This window comes from Orbicella franksi, chromosome 9 (genome assembly GCF_964199315.1).
Source record: "Orbicella franksi chromosome 9, jaOrbFran1.1, whole genome shotgun sequence".
NCBI classification, from domain to species: Eukaryota; Metazoa; Cnidaria; class Anthozoa; order Scleractinia; family Merulinidae; genus Orbicella; species Orbicella franksi.
Window position 1 is genome coordinate 45,040 of NC_138153.1, and position 17,344 is coordinate 62,383.

The 17,344-nt window shown below is 43.6% G+C and overlaps 1 protein-coding gene and 1 pseudogene across 1 annotated transcript; both read left to right on the forward strand.

Moving 5' to 3' along the window:
* Window positions 1–13,421: 13,421 nt before the first annotated feature.
* LOC145496449 (uncharacterized) lies at window positions 13,422–14,955 on the forward strand (annotated as a pseudogene).
* Window positions 14,956–15,156: 201 nt separating this feature from the next.
* On the forward strand, window positions 15,157–16,059 carry LOC145496749 (uncharacterized). The gene is made up of 2 exons (XM_081476487.1): window positions 15,157–15,617; window positions 15,833–16,059. Exons 1-2 carry the CDS (start codon window positions 15,411–15,413, stop codon window positions 16,055–16,057), a joined length of 432 nt encoding a protein of 143 aa, XP_081332613.1. The 5' UTR covers window positions 15,157–15,410; the 3' UTR covers window positions 16,058–16,059.
* The last annotated feature ends 1,285 nt before the right edge of the window (window positions 16,060–17,344 follow it).

The following is a 17,344-nucleotide window of genomic DNA, read 5'->3' on the forward strand; positions in this document are numbered from 1 at the left end:
CTTTCAATGTAAAAGTAATGGGGGGCTATATTTTGGCCCAGAAGCTCGACATTGAGCGTTCAAAAAGTTTTGCTGGGTCTATTTTACTGCAAACCAAGGCCATCAGGAATTAGTTTAGAGTCCTCAAAACTGGAATATATCCCCTTAGTTCCGGCAAATCGAGCCGAAGTTGCTCAAAATCACGATGCACGTAAGGCGGTCTCGGCTACTCTTTCAGTCTTCAAGTGAAGTGGGGTTCTATTTCGGTCCAGAAGCTCGAAAGTATGCGTTCAAAAACTTTTTCTGTTTCCGTTTCACTGGAAACCAAGACCAGAACGAGTTAGTTTAGAGTCCCCGGGACTGCAAAATATTTCGCAAGTTCCGGGAAATCGAGCCGAAGTTGATCAAAATCACGATGCGCGAAACGTGGTCTCGGCTACTGTTTGAGTCTTAAAGTGAAGTGTGGCTATATTTAGGCCCACAACCTCGAAAGTGAGCGTTCAAAAAGCTTTCCTGTGTCCATTTCACTGCAAAACAAGGCCATCGGCACCTAGTTTAGCGTCCAAGGGACTGGAAAATATCCCCCAAGTTCCGGGAAATCCACCCGAAGTTTGTCAAAATCACCATGCGCGTAAGGCGGTCTCGGCTACTTTTTCAGTATTAAAGTAAAGTGGGCTATATTTCGGCCCAGAAGCTTGAAGGTGAGCGTTCGAAAAGTTTTGCTGTCTCCATTTCACTGCAAACCAAGGCCATCAAGAGTTATTTTAGAGTCCTTGGGACTGGAAAATATCCCCCAAGTTCCGGAATATCGACCCGAAGTTTGTCAAAATCACGATGCGCGCACGCCGGTCTCGGCTACTCTTTAAGTCGTAAGTGATGTGGCACTATATTTTGGCCTAAAAGCTCGAAAGTGTTCGTTCAAAAACTTGTGCTGTGTGAATTTCACTGCAAATCATGGCCATCAGGAGTTCGTTTAGAGTCCCCGGGACTGGAAAATATTCCCCAAGTTTCAGGAAAGCGAGTAGAAGGTGCTCAAAATCACGATGCGCGTAACGCGGTCTCGGCTACTGTTTCAGTCTTAAAGTGAAGTGTGGCTATATTTAGGCCCACAACCTCGAAAGTGAGCGTTCAAAAAGTTTTGCTGTGTCCATTTCACTGCAAAACAAGGCCATCGGCACCTAGTTTAGCGTCCAAGGGACTGGAAAAGATCCTCCAAGTTCCGAGAAATCCACCCGAAGTTTGTCAAAATCACGATGCGCGTAAGGCGGTCTCGGCTACTCTTTAAGTCGTAAGTGATGTGGGACTATATTTTGGCCTAAAAGCTCGAAAGTGTTCGTTCAAAAACTTGTGCTGTGTGAATTTCACTGCAAACCATGGCCATCAGCAGTTAGTTTAGAGTCCCCGGGACTGGAAAATATTCCTCAAGTTCCAGGAAAGCGAGCAGAAGTTGCTCAATATCACAATGCGGGTAACGCGGTCTCGGCTACTGTTTCAGTCTTAAAGTGCAGTGTGGCTATATTTATACCCACAAGCTCGAAAGTGAGCGTTCAAAAAGTTTTCCTGTGCCCATTTCACTGCAAACCAAGGCAATCAGGAGTTAGTTTAGAGTCCCCGGAACTGGAAAATATTCTCCAAGTTCCAGGAAATGGCGCCGAAGTTGATGAAAATTACGATGCGCGTAACGGGCTCTCGGTTACTCTTTCAGTCTTAAATTTAAGTAGGGCTATATTGCGGCACTGAAGCTCGAAGGTGAGCGTTCAGAATGTTTTGCTGTGTTCATTAAACTGCAAACCAAGGTCATCGGGAGTTAGTTTAGCGTCCCCGGGACTTTAAATTATTCGGCAACTTCCGGGAAATCGAGCAAAAGTGGCCCAAAATCACGATGTGCGTAAGGCGGTCTCGGCTACTCTTTCAGTCTTAAAATTAAGGGGGGCTATATTTCGACCTAGAAGCTCGAGACCGGGCGTGCGCTAATTTTACCTGTGTCCATTTCACTGACATCTTAGGCCATCAGGAGTTAGTTTAGAGTCCTTGGGACTGGAAAATATTTCCCAAATTCTGGCAGATCGAGCCAAAGTTGCTCAAAATCACGATGCGCGTAAGGCGGTCTCGGCTACTCTTTCAGTCTTAAAATGAAGTGGGGCTATATTTCGGCCGACAAGCTCAACACGGAGCGTGCGCTCCTTTTGCCTGTGTACATATCACTGAAAACTAAGTTCATCAGGAGTTAACATAGAGTCCTCGGGACTGGAAAATATTCCCCGAATTCCGGCAAATCGAGCCAAAGATGCTGAAAATCACGATACGCGTAAGGCGGTCTCGGCTACTCGTTTACTCCGAATATGAAGTGGGGCTATATTTCGGTTCTACAAGCTCGACACCGAGCGTGCTCTCCTTTTACCTGTGTCCGTTTCACCAAGAACTATGTCCATCAGGAGATAGTTTAGAATCCTCGAGACTGGAAGATATCCTCCAAGTTTCGGCAAATTGAGCCATACTTTCTTAAAATTAGGATAGGCGTACGGCAGTTTCGTTTACTCTTTCAGTCTTAAAATGAACTGGGGCTACATTTCGGCCTAGAAGCTCGACACCGAGCGTGCGCTCCTGTTACCTGTGACCATTTTACTGAAAACTAAGGCCATCAAGAGTTAGGGTAGAGTCCGCGGGACTGGAAAATATCCCCCAAGTTTTGGCATATCGAGCCATAGTGGCTAAAAATTTCGATGCGCTTAAGGCGGTTTCGTGTACACTTTCACTCTTAAAATAAAGTGGGGCTATATATCGGCCTGCAACCTGGAAACCGAGCGTGCGCTCCTTTTACCTGTGTCCATTTCACTGAAAACCAAGGCCATCAGGAATTAGTTTAGAGTGCCCGGGACTGGCAATTATCTCCCAAGTTCCGGGAAATTAAGCCGAAGTAGCCCAAAATCACGATGCGCGTAAAGCGGTCTCGGCTAGTCTTTCAGTCTTAAGGTGAAGTAGGGCTATGCTTCGGCCCAGAAGCTCAAAAGTGAGCGTTCAAAAAGTTGTGCTGTGTCCATTTCACTGCAAACCGAGGAAATCAGGAGTTAGTTTAGAGTCCCCGGTACCAGAAAATATCCCCCATTTCCCGGGAAACCGAGCCAAAGTTGGTCAAAATCACGATGCGCGTAAGGCGGGCCCGGTTACTCTTTCATTCTTAAAGTCAACTGAGGCAATATTTCCCCCCAGAAGCTCGAAAGTGAGGGTTCAAAAAGTTGTGCTGTGTCCATTTCACTCCAGAGCAAGGCCATCAGGAGTTACTTTAGAGTCCGCGGGACTGGAAAATATCCCCCAAGTTCCGGGAAATCGAGCCGAAGTTGGTCAAAATTACGATGGGCGTAAGGCGGTCTCGGCTAATCTTTCAGTCTTAAAATTAAGTGGGGCTATATTTCGAGCCATAAGCTCGAAAGTGAGCGTTCAAAAAGTTTTGCTGTGTCCATTTAACTGCAAACTAAGGCCATTGGAAGATAGTTTAGCTTCCCTTGGAATTGAAAATATTCGCCAACTTCCGGGAAATCGAGCGGAAGTTGGTCAAAATTACGATGCGCGTAAGGCAGTCTCGGCTACTCTTTCAGTCTTAAAGTGAAGTAGGGCTATATTTCGGCCGAGAAGCTCGAAAGTGAGCGTTCAAAAAAATCTGCTGTGTCCATTTCATTGTAAATGAAGGCCATCAGCAGTTAGTTTAGAGTCCCCGGGACTGGAATATATCCCCGAAGTTCCGGGAAATCCAACGGAAGTTGGTCAAAATCACGATGCGCGTAAGACGGTCTCGGCTACTCTTTCAGTCTTAAAGTAAAGTGGGGCTATATTTCGGCCCAGAAGCTCGAAAGTGAACCTTTAAAAAGTTACGCTTTGTGCATTTAACTGCAAACCAAGGCCATCAGGAGTTAGTTTAAAGTCCCCTGGACTGGAAAATGTCCCCCTAATTCCGGGAAATCGAGCTGAACTGGGTCAAAATTACGATGCTCTTAAGAAGGTCTCGGCTACTATTTCAGTCTTAAAGTGAAGTACGGTTGTATTTCGGCCCAGAAGCTCGAAACTGAGCGTTCAAAAAGTTTTCCTGCGTCCATTTCACATCAAACCAAGGCCATCAGGAGTTAGTTTAGTGTCCCCGGGACTTCAAAATATCGCCAAAATTCTAGAAAATCGAGCGGAAGTTGCTGAAAATCACGATGCGCGTAAGGTGGTCTCGCCTACTCTTTCAGTCTTAAAGTGAAGTGGGGCTATATTTCGTCCCAGAAGCTCGAAAATAAGCGTTCAAAAAGTGTTACCTTGTTCATTTCACTGCAAACCAAGGCCATCAGGATTTAGTTTAGACTGCTCGGGCCTGGAAAATATCGCCCAAGTTCGGGGAAATCGAGCCGAATTTTGTCAAAATCACGATGCGCGTAAGGCGGTATCGGCTACTCTTTGATTCTTAAAGTGAACCGGGGCTATATTTCGGGCGAGAAGCTAGAAAGTGAAAGTTCAAAAAGTTTTGCTGTGTTCATTTCACTGCAAACCAAGGCTCTCAGGAGTTAGTTTAGACGCCTTAGGACTGGAAAATATCGCCCAAGTTTGGGGAAATCGAGCCGAATTTTGTCAAAATCACGATGCGCGTAAGGCGGTCTCGGCTACTCTTTGATTCTTAAAGTGAACTGGGGCTATATTTCGGCCCACAAGCTCGAAAGTGAAAGTTCAAAACGTTTTGCTGTGTCCATTTCACCGCAAACCAAGCCACATCAGCAGATTGTTTACAGTGTCCGGGACATCAAAATATCCCCCAAGTCCCTGGAAATCGAGCCGAAGGTTTTCAAAATCACGATGCGCGTAAAGCAGTCTCGGCTACTCTTTTAGTCTTAAAGTGACGTGGCTGTATATTTCGGCCCAGAAGCTCGAAAGTGAGCGTTCAAAAAGTTTTGCTCTCTCAATTTAACTGAAAACCAATGCTATCATGAGTTAGTTTAGAGTCCGCGGGACTAAAAAATATCTCTTAAGTTCTGGCAACTCAAGCCGAAGTTGGTCAAAATCACGATGCGTCTAAGGTGGTCTCGGCTACTATTTCAGTCTTAAAGTGAATTGGGGCTATATTTCGGCCCAGAATTTCGAAAGTAAGCGTTCAAAAAAATTTGCTGTGTCCATTTCACTGCAGACCAAGGCCATCAGGGGTTAGTTTAGAGTCCTTGGAACTTGAATATATCCCCGAAGTTTCGGGAAATCCAGCCGAAGTTGGTGAAAATCACGATGCGCGTAAGACGGTCTCGGCTACTCTTTCAGTCTTAAACTGAAGTAGGGCTATATTTCGGCTCAGAAGCCCGAAGGGGAACGTTAAAAAAGTTTTGGTCTCTCCATTTCAACGCAAACCAAGGCAATCAGGAGTTACTTTAGAGTCCCTGGTACCGGAAAATATTCCCCATTTCCTGGGAAATCGAGCCAAAGTTGGTCAAAATCACGATGCGCGTAAGGCGGTCTCGGCAATTTTTTCATTCTTAAAGTAAACTCGGGCTATATTTCGCCCAGAAGCTCGAAAGTGAAAGTTCAAAAAGTTTTGCTGTGTCCATTTCACCGGAAACCAAGCCACATCAGGAGATAGTTTACAGTCTCCGGGACATCAAAATATCCCCCAATTTCCGGGAAATCGAGCCGAAGTTTGTCAAAATCACGATGCGCGTAAAGCAGTCTCGGCTACTCTTTTAGTCTTAAAGTGACGTGGCTGTATATTTTGGCCCAGAAGCTCGAAAGTGAGCGTTCAAAAAGTTATGCTGTGCCCATTTCACTGCAAAGCAAGGCCCTCAGGAAGTAGTTTACAGTCCCCGGAACTGGAAAATATCCTCCAAAATCCGCGAAATCGAGACGAAGTTGGTCAAAATAACGATTCGCGTAAGGCGGTCTCGGCTACTCTTTGAGTCTGAAAGTGAAGTAGGGCTGTATTTCGGTCCAGAAGCTCGAAAGTGAGCGTTCAAAACGTTTTGCTCTCTCAATTTCACTGAAAACCAAGGCCATCATGAGTTAGTTTAAAGTCCCCGGGAGTGGAAAATATCTTTTAAGTTCTGGCAACTCAAGCCGAAGTTGGTCAAAATCACGATGCGCCTAAGGCGGCCTCGGCTACTCTTTCAATCTTAAAGTGAAGTGGGGCTATACTTCGGCCCAGAAGCTCCAAAGTGAGGGCTGCAGAAAATTTGCTGTGTTCATTTCACTGCAAACCAAGGCTATCAGGAGTTAGTTTAGAGTCCCTGGGACTGCAATATATTTCCCAAGTTCCGGAAAATCGAGAAGACGTTGCTCAAAATCACGATGCGCGCAAGACGGTCTTGGCTAGTCTTTCAGTCTTCAAGTGAAGTGGGGCTATATTTCGGCCCAGAAGCTCAAAAGTGAGCTTCAAAAAGTTTTGCTGTATCCATTTCAATGCAAACGAAGGCCATCAGGGGTTACTTAAGAGTCTTCGGGACTGGAAAATTTCCCCCCGAGTTCAGGGAAGTTTAGCCGAAGTTGGTCAAAATCACGGTGCGCGTTAGGCGGTCTCGCTTACTGTTTCAGTCTTAAAGTGAAGTGAGGCTTTATTCCTGCCCAGGAGCTTGAAAGTGAGCGTTCAAAAAGTTTCCGTGTGTTTATTTGATTGCAAACCAAAGCCATCACGAGCTAGTTTAGAGTCCCCGGGACTGGAAAATATCCCCCACCTTCCGGCAAATCGAGCCGAAGTTGGTCAAAATCACGATTTGCGTAAGGTAGTGTCGGCTACTCTTTCAGTCTTAGAGTGAAGTGAGGCTATATTTCGGGCGAGAAGCCCGAAAGTGAGCGTTTAAAAAGTTTTGCTTTGTCCATTTCACTGCAAACCAACGCCATCAGGAGTTAGTTTAGAGTCCCCGGAACTGGAAAATATTCTCCAAGTTCCAGGAAATGGCGCCGAAGTTGATGAAAATTACGATGCGCGAAATGCGGTATCGGCTACTCTTTCAGTCTTAAAGTGAAGTGGGGCTATATTTCGGCCCAGAAGCCCGAAAGTGAGCCTTCAAAAAGTTTGCTGTGTTCTTTGAGTGAAACACAAGGCCATCGCGAGTTAGTTTAGCGTCCCTGGGACTGGAAAATATTCCCCAAGTTCCGGTAAATCGAGCTGAAGTTGGTCAAAATCACGATGCTCCCAAAGCGGTCTCGGCTACCCTTTCAGTCTTAAAGTGAAGTGGGGCTATATTTCTGTTCAGAAGCTCGAAAGTGAGCGTTCAAAAAGTTTTGCTGTGTGCATTTCACTGCAAACCAAAGCTATGAAAAGTTAGTTTAGGGTCCCTGGGACTGGAAAATATTCCCCAAGTTCCGGGAAAGCGAGCCCAAGTTGATCAAAATCACGATGCGCGAAATGCGGTCTCGGCTACTGTTTCAGTCTTAAAGTAAAGTGTGGCTATATTTCGGCCCACAAGCTCGAAAGTGAGCGTTCAAAAAGTTTTGCTGTGTCCATTTGACTGCAAAACAAGGCCATCAGGACTTAGTTTAGCGTCCAAGGGACTGGAAAATGTTCCCCAAGTTCCAGGAGATCCACCCGAAGTTTGTCAAAATCACAATGCGCGTAAGGTGGTCTCGGTTACTCTTTAAGTCTTAAAGTAAAGTGGGGCTTTATTTCGGCCGGGAAGCTCGAAGGTAAGCGTTCAAAAAGTTTTGCTCTGTCCATTTCACTGCAAACCAAGGCCATGAGGAGTTAGTTTAGAGTTCCTGGGACTGGAAAATATCCCTCAAGTTCCGGAATATCGACCGGAAGTTTGTCAAACGCACGATGCGAGCAAGGCGGTCTCTGGTAGTCTTTCAGTCTTAAGTGAAGTGGGGCTATATTTCGGCCCAGAATCTCGAAAGTGTGCGTTTAAAAAATTGTGCTGTGTCCATTTCAATGCAAACCAAGGCCATCAGGAGTTAGTTTAGAGTCCCCAGGACTGGAACATATCCCCTAAGTCCCGGGAAATCCAGCCGAAGTTGGTCAAATTCATGATGCGCGTAACGTGGTCTCGGCTACTGTTTCAGTCTTAAAGTCAAGTGTGCCTATATTTCGGCGCACAAGCTAGAAAGCGAGCGTTCAAAAAGTTTTGCTGTGTGCATTTCTCTTCAAAACAAGGCCATCAGGACTTAGTTTAGGGTCCCCGGGCCTGGAAAATATTCCCCAGGTTCCGGGAAAGCGAGCCGAAGTTGAACAAAATCACGATGCGCGAAATGCGGTCTCGGCTACTGTTTCAGTCTTAAAGTAAAATGTGGCTATATTTCGGCCCACAAGCTCGAAAGTGAGCGTTGAAAAAGTTTTGCTGTGTCCATTTCAATGCAAAGCAAGGCGATCAGGAGTTAGTTTACAGTCCCCGGGACTGGAAAATATCCCCCAAGTTCCGAGAAATCTATCCGAAAATGGTCAAAATCATGATGCGCGTAAGGCGATCTCGGCTACTCTTTCAGTCTTAAAGTGAAGTGGGGCTATATTTCGGCCCAGAAGCTCCAAAGTGGGCGCTCAAAAATTTATGCTGTGCGTATTTCAGTGCTAACCAAGGCCATCCGGAGTTAGTTTAGAGTCCCTCGGACTGGAAAATATCCCAAAAGTTGCGTGAAATCGAGCTGAATTTGGTCTAACTCACGATGCGCGTGAGGCGGTCTCGGCTACTATTTCAGTCTGAAAGTGAAGTGGGATTCTATTTCGGCCCAGAAGCTACAAAGAGAGTGTTCAAAAAGCTTTCCTTTGTCCAATTCACTGAAAACCAAGCCCATCAGGAGTTAGTGTAGAGTCCTTTTGACTGGAATATATCCCCCAAGTTTCGGGAAATAAACGCGAAATTGCTCAAAATCACGATTCGCTCAAGACGGTCTCGCCTACTCTTTCAGTCTTAAAGTAAAATGGGGCTGTATTTCGGCCAAGAAGCTCGAAAGTGAAAGTTCAAAACGTTTTGCTGTGTCCATTTCACCGCAAACCAAGCCACATCAGCAGATTGTTTACAGTCTCCGGGACATCAAAATATCCCCCAAGTCCCTGGAAATCGAGCCGAAGTTTGTCAACATCACGATGCGCGTAGTGCAGTCTCGGCTACTCTTTTAGTCTTAAAGTGACGTGGCTGTATATTTCGGCCCAGAAGCTCGAAAGTGAGCGTTCAAAAAGTTTTGCTCTCTCAATTTAACTGAAAACCAAGGCCATCATGAGTTAGTTTAGAGTCCGCAGGACTAAAAAATATCCCTTAAGTTCTGGCAACTCAAGCCGAAGTTGGTCAAAATCACGATGCGTCTAAGGTGGTCTCGGCTACTATTTCAGTCTTAAAGTGAAGTGGGGCTATATTTCGGCCCAGAATTTCGAAAGTAAGCGTTCAAAAAAATTTGCTGTGTCCATTTCACGGCAGACCAAGGCCATCAGGGGTTAGTTTAGAGTCCTTGGAACTTGAATATATCCCCGAAGTTTCGGGAAATCCAGCCGAAGTTGGTGAAAATCACGATGCGCGTAAGACGGTCTCGGCTACTCTTTCAGTCTTAAACTGAAGTGGGGCTATATTTCGGCTCAAAAGCCCGAAGGGGAGCGTTGAAAAAGTTTTGGTCTCTCCATTTCAACGAAAACCAAAGCAAGCAGGACTTACTTTAGAGTCCCCGGTACCGGAAAATATTCCCCATTTCCTGGGAAATCGAGCCAAAGTTGGTCAAAATCACTATTCGCGTAAGGCGGTCTCGGCTATTCTTTACTTTATTCTGAACTCGAACTATATTTCGGCCCAGAAGCTCGAAAGTGAAAGTTCAAAAAGTTTTGCTGTGTGCATTTCACCGCGAACCAAGCCACATCAGGAGATAGTTTACAGTCTCCGGGACATCAAAATATCCCCCAAGTTCCGGGAAATCGAGCCGAAGTTTGTGAAAATCACGATGCGCGTAAAGCAGTCTCGGCTACTCTTTTAGTCTTAAAGTGACGTGGCTGTATATTTTGGCCCAGAAGCTTGAAAGTGAGCGTTCAAAAAGTTATGCTGTGCCCATTTCACTGCAAAGCAAGGCCCTCAGGAAGTAGTTTACAGTCCCCGGAACTGGAAAATATCCTCCAAAATCCGCGAAATCGAGACGACGTTGGTCAAAATAACGATTCGCGTAAGGCAGTCTCGGCTACTCTTTGAGTCTGAATGTGAAGTAGGGCTATATTTCAGTCCAGAAGCTCAAAAGTGAGCGTTCAAAAAGTTTTGCTCTCGCAATTTCGCTGAAAACCAAGGCCATCGTGAGTTAGTTTAGAGTCCCCGGCTCTGGAAAATATCTTTTAAGTTCTGGCAACTCAAGCCGAAGTTGGTCAAAATCACGATGCGCCTAAGGCGGCCTCGGCTACTCTTTCAGTCTTAAAGTGAAGTGGGGCTCTATTTCGGGCCAGAAGCTCCAAAGTGAGCGCTGCAAAACATTTGCTGTGTCCATTTCACTGCAAACCAAGGCCATCAGGAGTTAGTTTAGAGTCCCCGGGACTGCAATATATTTCCCAAGTTCCGGAAAATCGAGAAGACGTTGCTCAAAATCACGATGCGCGCAAGACGGTCTTGGCTAGTCTTTCAGTCTTAAAGTGAAGTGGGGCTATATTTCGGCTCAGAAGCCCGAAGGGGAGCGTTGAAAAAGTTTTGGTCTCTCCATTTCAACGAAAACCAAAGCAAGCAGGACTTACTTTAGAGTCCCCGGTACCGGAAAATATTCCCCATTTCCTGGGAAATCGAGCCAAAGTTGGTCAAAATCACGATGCGCGTAAGGCGGTCTCGGCTATTCTTTCATTCTTAAAGTGAACTGGGGCTATATTTCGGCCCAGAAGCTCGAAAGTGAAAGTTCAAAAAGTTTTGCTGTGTCCATTTCACCGCAAACCAAGCCACATCAGGAGATAGTTTACAGTCTCCGGGACATCAAAATATCCCCCAAGTTCCGGGATATCGAGCCGAAGTTTGTGAAAATCACGATGCGCGTAAAGCAGTCTCGGCTACTCTTTTAGTCTTAAAGTGACGTGGCTGTATATTTTGGCCCAGAAGCTCGAAAGTGAGCGTTCAAAAAGTTATGCTGTGCCCATTTCACTGCAAAGCAAGGCCCTCAGGAAGTAGTTTACAGTCCCCGGAACTGGAAAATATCCTCCAAAATCCGCGAAATCGAGACGACGTTGGTCAAAATAACGATTCGCGTAAGGCCGTCTCGGCTACTCTTTGAGTCTGAAAGTGAAGTAGGGCTATATTTCGGTCCAGAAGCTCGAAAGTGAGCGTTCAAAAAGTTTTGCTCTCGCCATTTCACTGAAAACCAAGGCCATCATGAGTTAGTTTAGAGTCCCCGGGACTGGAAAATATCTTTTAAGTTCTGGCAACTCAAGCCGAAGTTGGTCAAAATCACGATGTGCCTAGGGCGGCCTCGGCTACTCTTTCAGTCTTAAAGTGAAGTGGGGCTCTATTTCGGCCCAGAAGCTGCAAAGTGAGCGCTGCAGAAAATTTGCTGTGTAGATTTCACTGCAAACCAAGGCCATCAGGAGTTAGTTTAGAGTCCCTGGGACTGCAATATATTTCCCAAGTTCCGGAAAATCGAGAAGACGTTGGTCAAAATCACGACGCGCGCAAGACGGTCTTGGCTAGTCTTTCAGTCTTAAAGTGAAGTGGGGCTATATTTCGGCCCAGAAGCTCAAAAGTGAGCTTCAAAAAGTTTTCCTGTATCCATTTCAATGCAAACGAAGGCCATCAGGGGTTACTTAAGAGTCTTCGGGACTGGAAAATTTCCCACCAAGTTCAGGGAAGTTTAGCCGAAGTTGGTCAAAATCACGGTGCGCGTTAGGCGGTCTCGCTTACTGTTTCAGTCTTAAAGTGAAGTGAGGCTTTATTCCTGCCCAGGAGCTTGAAAGTGAGCGTTAAAAAAGCTTCCTTGTGTTTATTTGACTGCAAACCAAAGCCATCACGAGCTAGTTTAGAGTCCCCGGGACTGGAAAATATCCCCCAGCTTCCGGCAAATCGAGCCGAAGTTCGTCAAGATCACGATTTGCGTAAGGTAGTGTCGGCTACTCTTTCAGTCTTAGAGTGAAGTGAGGCTATATTTCGGGCGAGAAGCCCGAAAGTGAGCGTTCAAAAAGTTTTGCTGTGTCCATTTCACTGCAAACCAAGACAAGCAGGAGTTAGTTGAGAGTCCCCGGGACTGAAAAATATCCCCCAAGTTCCGGGAAATCAACCCGAAGCTTGTCAAAATCACAGTGCACGTAAGGCGGTCTCGGCTACTCTTTCAGTGTTAAAGTAATGGGGAGCTATATTTTGGCCCAGAAGCTCGACATTGAGCGTTCAAAAAGTTTTGCTGGGTCTATTTTACTGCAAACCAAGGCCATCAGGAATTAGTTTAGAGTCCTCAAAACTGGAATATATCCCCTTAGTTCCGGCAAATCGAGCCGAAGTTGCTCAAAATCACGATGCACGTAAGGCGGTCTCGGCTACTCTTTCAGTCTTCAAGTGAAGTGGGGTTCTATTTCGGTCCAGAAGCTCGAAAGTATGCGTTCAAAAACTTTTTCTGTTTCCGTTTCACTGCAAACCAAGACCAGCACGAGTTAGTTTAGAGTCCCCGGGACTGCAAAATATTTCGCAAGTTCCGGGAAATCGAGCCGAAATTGATCAAAATCACGATGCGCGAAACGTGGTCTCGGCTACTGTTTGAGTCTTAAAGTGAAGTGTGGCTATATTTCGGCCCACAAGCTCGAAAGTGAGCGTTCAAAAAGCTTTCCTGTGTCAATTTCACTGCAAAACAAGGCCATCGGCACCTAGTTTAGCGTCCAAGGGACTGGAAAATATCCCCCAAGTTCCGCGAAATCCACCGGAAGTTTGTCAAAATCACGATGCACGTAAGGCGGTCTCGGCTACTTTTTCAGTATTAAAGTAAAGTGGGCTATATTTCGGCCCAGAAGCTTGAAGGTGAGCGTTGAAAAAGTTTTGCTGTCTCCATTTCACTGCAAACCAAGGCCATCAAGAGTTAGTTTAGAGTCCCTGGGACTGGAAAATATCCCCCAAGTTCCGGAATATCGACGCGAAGTTTGTCAAAATCACGATGCGCGCACGCCGGTCTTATGGTGTTCCATCCCCGCCAAAAATCAACTTTAGCACTCGACATCTAACTTTAGCCCTCAACATCCAACTTTATATCACTCAACATCCAACTTTATAGCTCTCAACATTCAACTTTAGCACTCAACATCCAACGTTAGCCATCAACATCCAACTTTAGGCCTCAACATCCAATTTTAGGGCACTCAACATCCAACTTTAAGAATCAATATGTAACTTTAGCACTCAACATTCAACTTTATAGCAATCAATATCCAACTTTAACACTCAACATCCAACTTTAGAACTCAACATCCAACTTTAACACTCAACATGAAACTTTACCACTCAACATCCAACTTCAGCAATCAACATCCAACTTAAGCAATCAACATCCAATTTTACCAATTTCGAAATTATCCTGTCGAAATGGTTTGATATTTTTATTACAAGGAACTTCTAAGCTTATTGTTCAATCGAAGTTAACCTTTTATTAAGGATTCAAGTTTGAATATTTCATTCCGACCACGGGCTTTCTTTCATTCAGCTTCGTAAGTCGAGCTTTCTAAAATGTACAGTCTCTGCGAAATGTTGACTTCAGCTTTGCGAACGGCGTACAATTTCCGCCAAAAAGTGTCAAATGTCAAAAGGTTACGTCACGTCCACAAGGACCTGGATCTGGTAGGTCAAAATGGCGGATTTCTGCAGTGTTGTGCAAGCCATAAATGACCTGGTTGTGAGGATCGAAAGATTGGAAGATTCTTGCGAAATCGGGTCGATAGTGTTAAGATTGGATTATATAACTAGGATGCTGGTTAATCTCGATGTTCCTGATGACATTGTGAACGTAATGAGTGGTCTGTACGAGACTATTGTGGCCATTGAAGCAAATCACAGCACCCAAGCTCGTCATGGTTATCAGGGACAGCTGCGTCGTACTGGGGTTCGAGGACGACCTTCGTTTCAAATACCCCAAGAGCAATTATCATTTCTCTTGGACCAGGGTTTCAAAGTGTCGGAAATCGGCGTTTTGTTGGGTGTAGGACAGAGGACTGTCGAAAGGAGAATGTCAGCGTTTGGCTTGAGTGTTTCTGGTGAGAGCTTTTAAGCTTACATGTAAAAGGTTTTCTCTTTATTTTTTGTGATATGTACCTATATTTTGAAAGTTTACTAGGTTGGAATTAGTACTGTTACCACGAAGTCCTTTTCTGTTGCTGTTGATCGTTAATGCCAAAGATTTCATCCTTCTATTTTTCATATAATTTTAATTCTCATTTGCATATTTTAAATTTTAAGTTATTTTCTCTTTTTGTAATTTTTAACCTCAAATCTGCATTTAAACCAGCCTTAGCTCATCTGCGATATGTGAATAAATAAAGTTCACTGACTTACTTTACTTATAAACAAGGTGTAAGCTTATGTAGAATTGAAGGCCGTGGGGATGGGGTGGGTAAATAATTTATCAGTTACAACGTCAGTAACAGAGGTAATGCGTGTTTAGTTTAACAACAGTTTGAATTTCAATAAATCCAAGGAAACCTTGTTTACTTCAGGTACGTTTAGTAACCTGAGTGATGAAGAACTAGAAAACTTGTTGAGATCTGCACAACAGTCTCATCCTAATATTGGCATTAGGATGGCGAAAGGCTTACTACACAGTAAAGGACATCGGGTGCAAAGAGAACGGATCAGACAGTCATTATTGAGGACAGATTCTATTGGAGTGATGCAGCGATGGAGAGACGCAGTAAGAAGAAGACGATACAATGTCCACTCTCCATTGGCTCTTTGGCATATTGATGGCAACCATAAACTTATAAGGTAAATATGGAATTAAGAATTAGTTATGTCCTTCAAAGGTGTACTCTGCTGATTTCAAAAGTGCAAGTCAATGGGTAATGCAAAAATAATAATCATAATAATAGTAAAAACGTGACTTCACTTAGGAGTATTAAGTTCCGATTTTCCACCTTTTCGCTGCCTTGCATACCTAATGTTATTTCTAGATGGAGAATAGTCATCCACGGAGGCATCGATGGATATTCCAGAATACCAGTCTATCTCCATGCATCAGGCAACAACAAGGCAACCACTGTCCTTAACCTGTTTCTTGATGCAGTTAATGAATATGGTTTACCATCACGAGTACGCTCAGACAAGGGTGGAGAGAATGTGGATATATCATGGTACATGCTTACACATCCACAAAGGGGCTCCGGAAGAGGAAGTATGATAACGGGTAATAAATTGATGAAAGGAATTGATAATATGAAACTTTGTCTTAATTGTGCTTGCCATTGATTACTTTCATAAATTGTAGGTAAAAGCACACACAATCAACGGATAGAGAGGCTTTGGAGAGACGTTTCTGATGGATGCTCAACATTGTTTTACAATTTGTTTTATGAGTTGGAGAGGTCTGGGATGCTAAATCCAAATGATGAAATTCATTTGTGGTGCCTGCACTACACATTTTTACCAGTCATTAACAAGCATTTGACAAACTGGAAAAATGCATGGATTCATCATCCTTTGAGGTCTGAGCGGAACTCCACTCCAATGCAGTTATGGATAAGGGGACTCCATGGTATCTGGGGGAGTGGATCAACAATTGATAGAGAGGTTTTTCAGGTGAACATTTTGCTGGTTTGTTTGTTTGTTTGTTTTCAATTCCATTTCTTATCTTACTTTTAATATCATAATGTAAACATGTCATAAGACATTATTGGGCTTGGTTTTTAATGACTGGTGAAAATTTTAGAGAACCCCCATAAATCAGAAATAATCGAGTTGTGGGTTTTATATGTAAACAACGACATAAATAACTGTAGCCTTTTTGTTCGCAGAACGACTTCTCAAACTATGGAATTGACTGGGATGGACCCATACCAGCTCCATCTCCTGAAAGTGTAGAGGTTCCAGAAACTAGATGCCCTATTGATCCTGAAAGACTGCAATCTTTGTCCTTATTTTATCCCCCTCATAATGCATCAGTTAATGATGTTATTGAGTTATTTGTGCGTGCTGTTACACATGTGTATGAGATGTTGAATCCTCAGCATTCCACGTAACAACATAGGTATTTCTCCATAATAAGTCGTTTTTAATGATAAACCTAAAACATGGTTGAAATTAATATTATCATGTAAACCTAATGTTTCTGGTAAACATCAGTAATACAGTACTAATTTAAAAAACAATACAAGGCTCAGTGTAGCTTGTTAAATGCAATCAGTCAAGGCAAATGACAGGCCAACATGCTGAAGAAGCTTATTGCAAATGCCATTGTAAACAACAGGAACAATGCTACTTTAATAAAATTGTTAAGTACTACAAAGATCAGTCAATTCTCTAATTGCAAATCCCAAATGGCAAATCCTTTCTGTGTTTAATGGACAAGTACTGACCTAAAATAAGTCCTTTTTTATAAAACCTCAACTATCAAATTAGGCTGCATGACTCAAGTTGGGAATTGATTGATTCAAAAGCCTACAAATAACTGTAACATAACTATTAACTGCAGATGAACTGACACTCCAGTTTTGATATGACATCAATATACTGTACAAACCCCAGTAATTACATAAATCTTTCAAAATTTGCAAATATGTGTATTTTATGAAAGGAAACTATTCCATAACGTTCAGTTTGGAATATAAGTTTCAGTCACTTGTCAAACTCAATACTTATAGCTCTTAATACCAAGTAGTGACTTATAACAATTAGGGCTATTTATACAAGGAAAAAAAGCCGCAGATTACACAAGCCACTGCTTACATAAGATGCGAACTAACTGTGTAAACGGTACATTTTAACCAGTTCAAGTCTTACATGAGCCATGGATAACATAAGCCACAGCTTATTTTTCTTGTATAAATGACCCTATTGTCCTTTTCCTTATTACCCCCCTCCCCAACTTGTTGCAAACAATTTAACCCACACTTAATTAAGGGCTCTTAGTGGTATTGGTATTGTTAACACAACTCGATAATTTTGTGATAAACAGAAAACAGATTTGAAAACTTCAATCTGCATTTTTTTTCTACTAACACAGGTTTTGCCTGTTACTGAATTAATTAAAGAACCATTTAGACCTTCCTTAGTTGGCCATTCTACAACAGCTAACATTCATAGTATTTTGCATTAAACAGAATCACATGTGGAAAGCAGGGAAAATTTGTTAGGAAATTAATTCTTTCATCAAGTAGCTTAAGGGTGAATTATAAGCCTGTTTGACTTCCATACATGGAAGCTTGTAAACTGACTTGTGCAATTTGTGTCATGTGAAACTAAATCCTTGTGCTCCATATTTGATGGCGATGTCGAAGAATTTCTGAAAATCTTCGAAAGACTGGTAT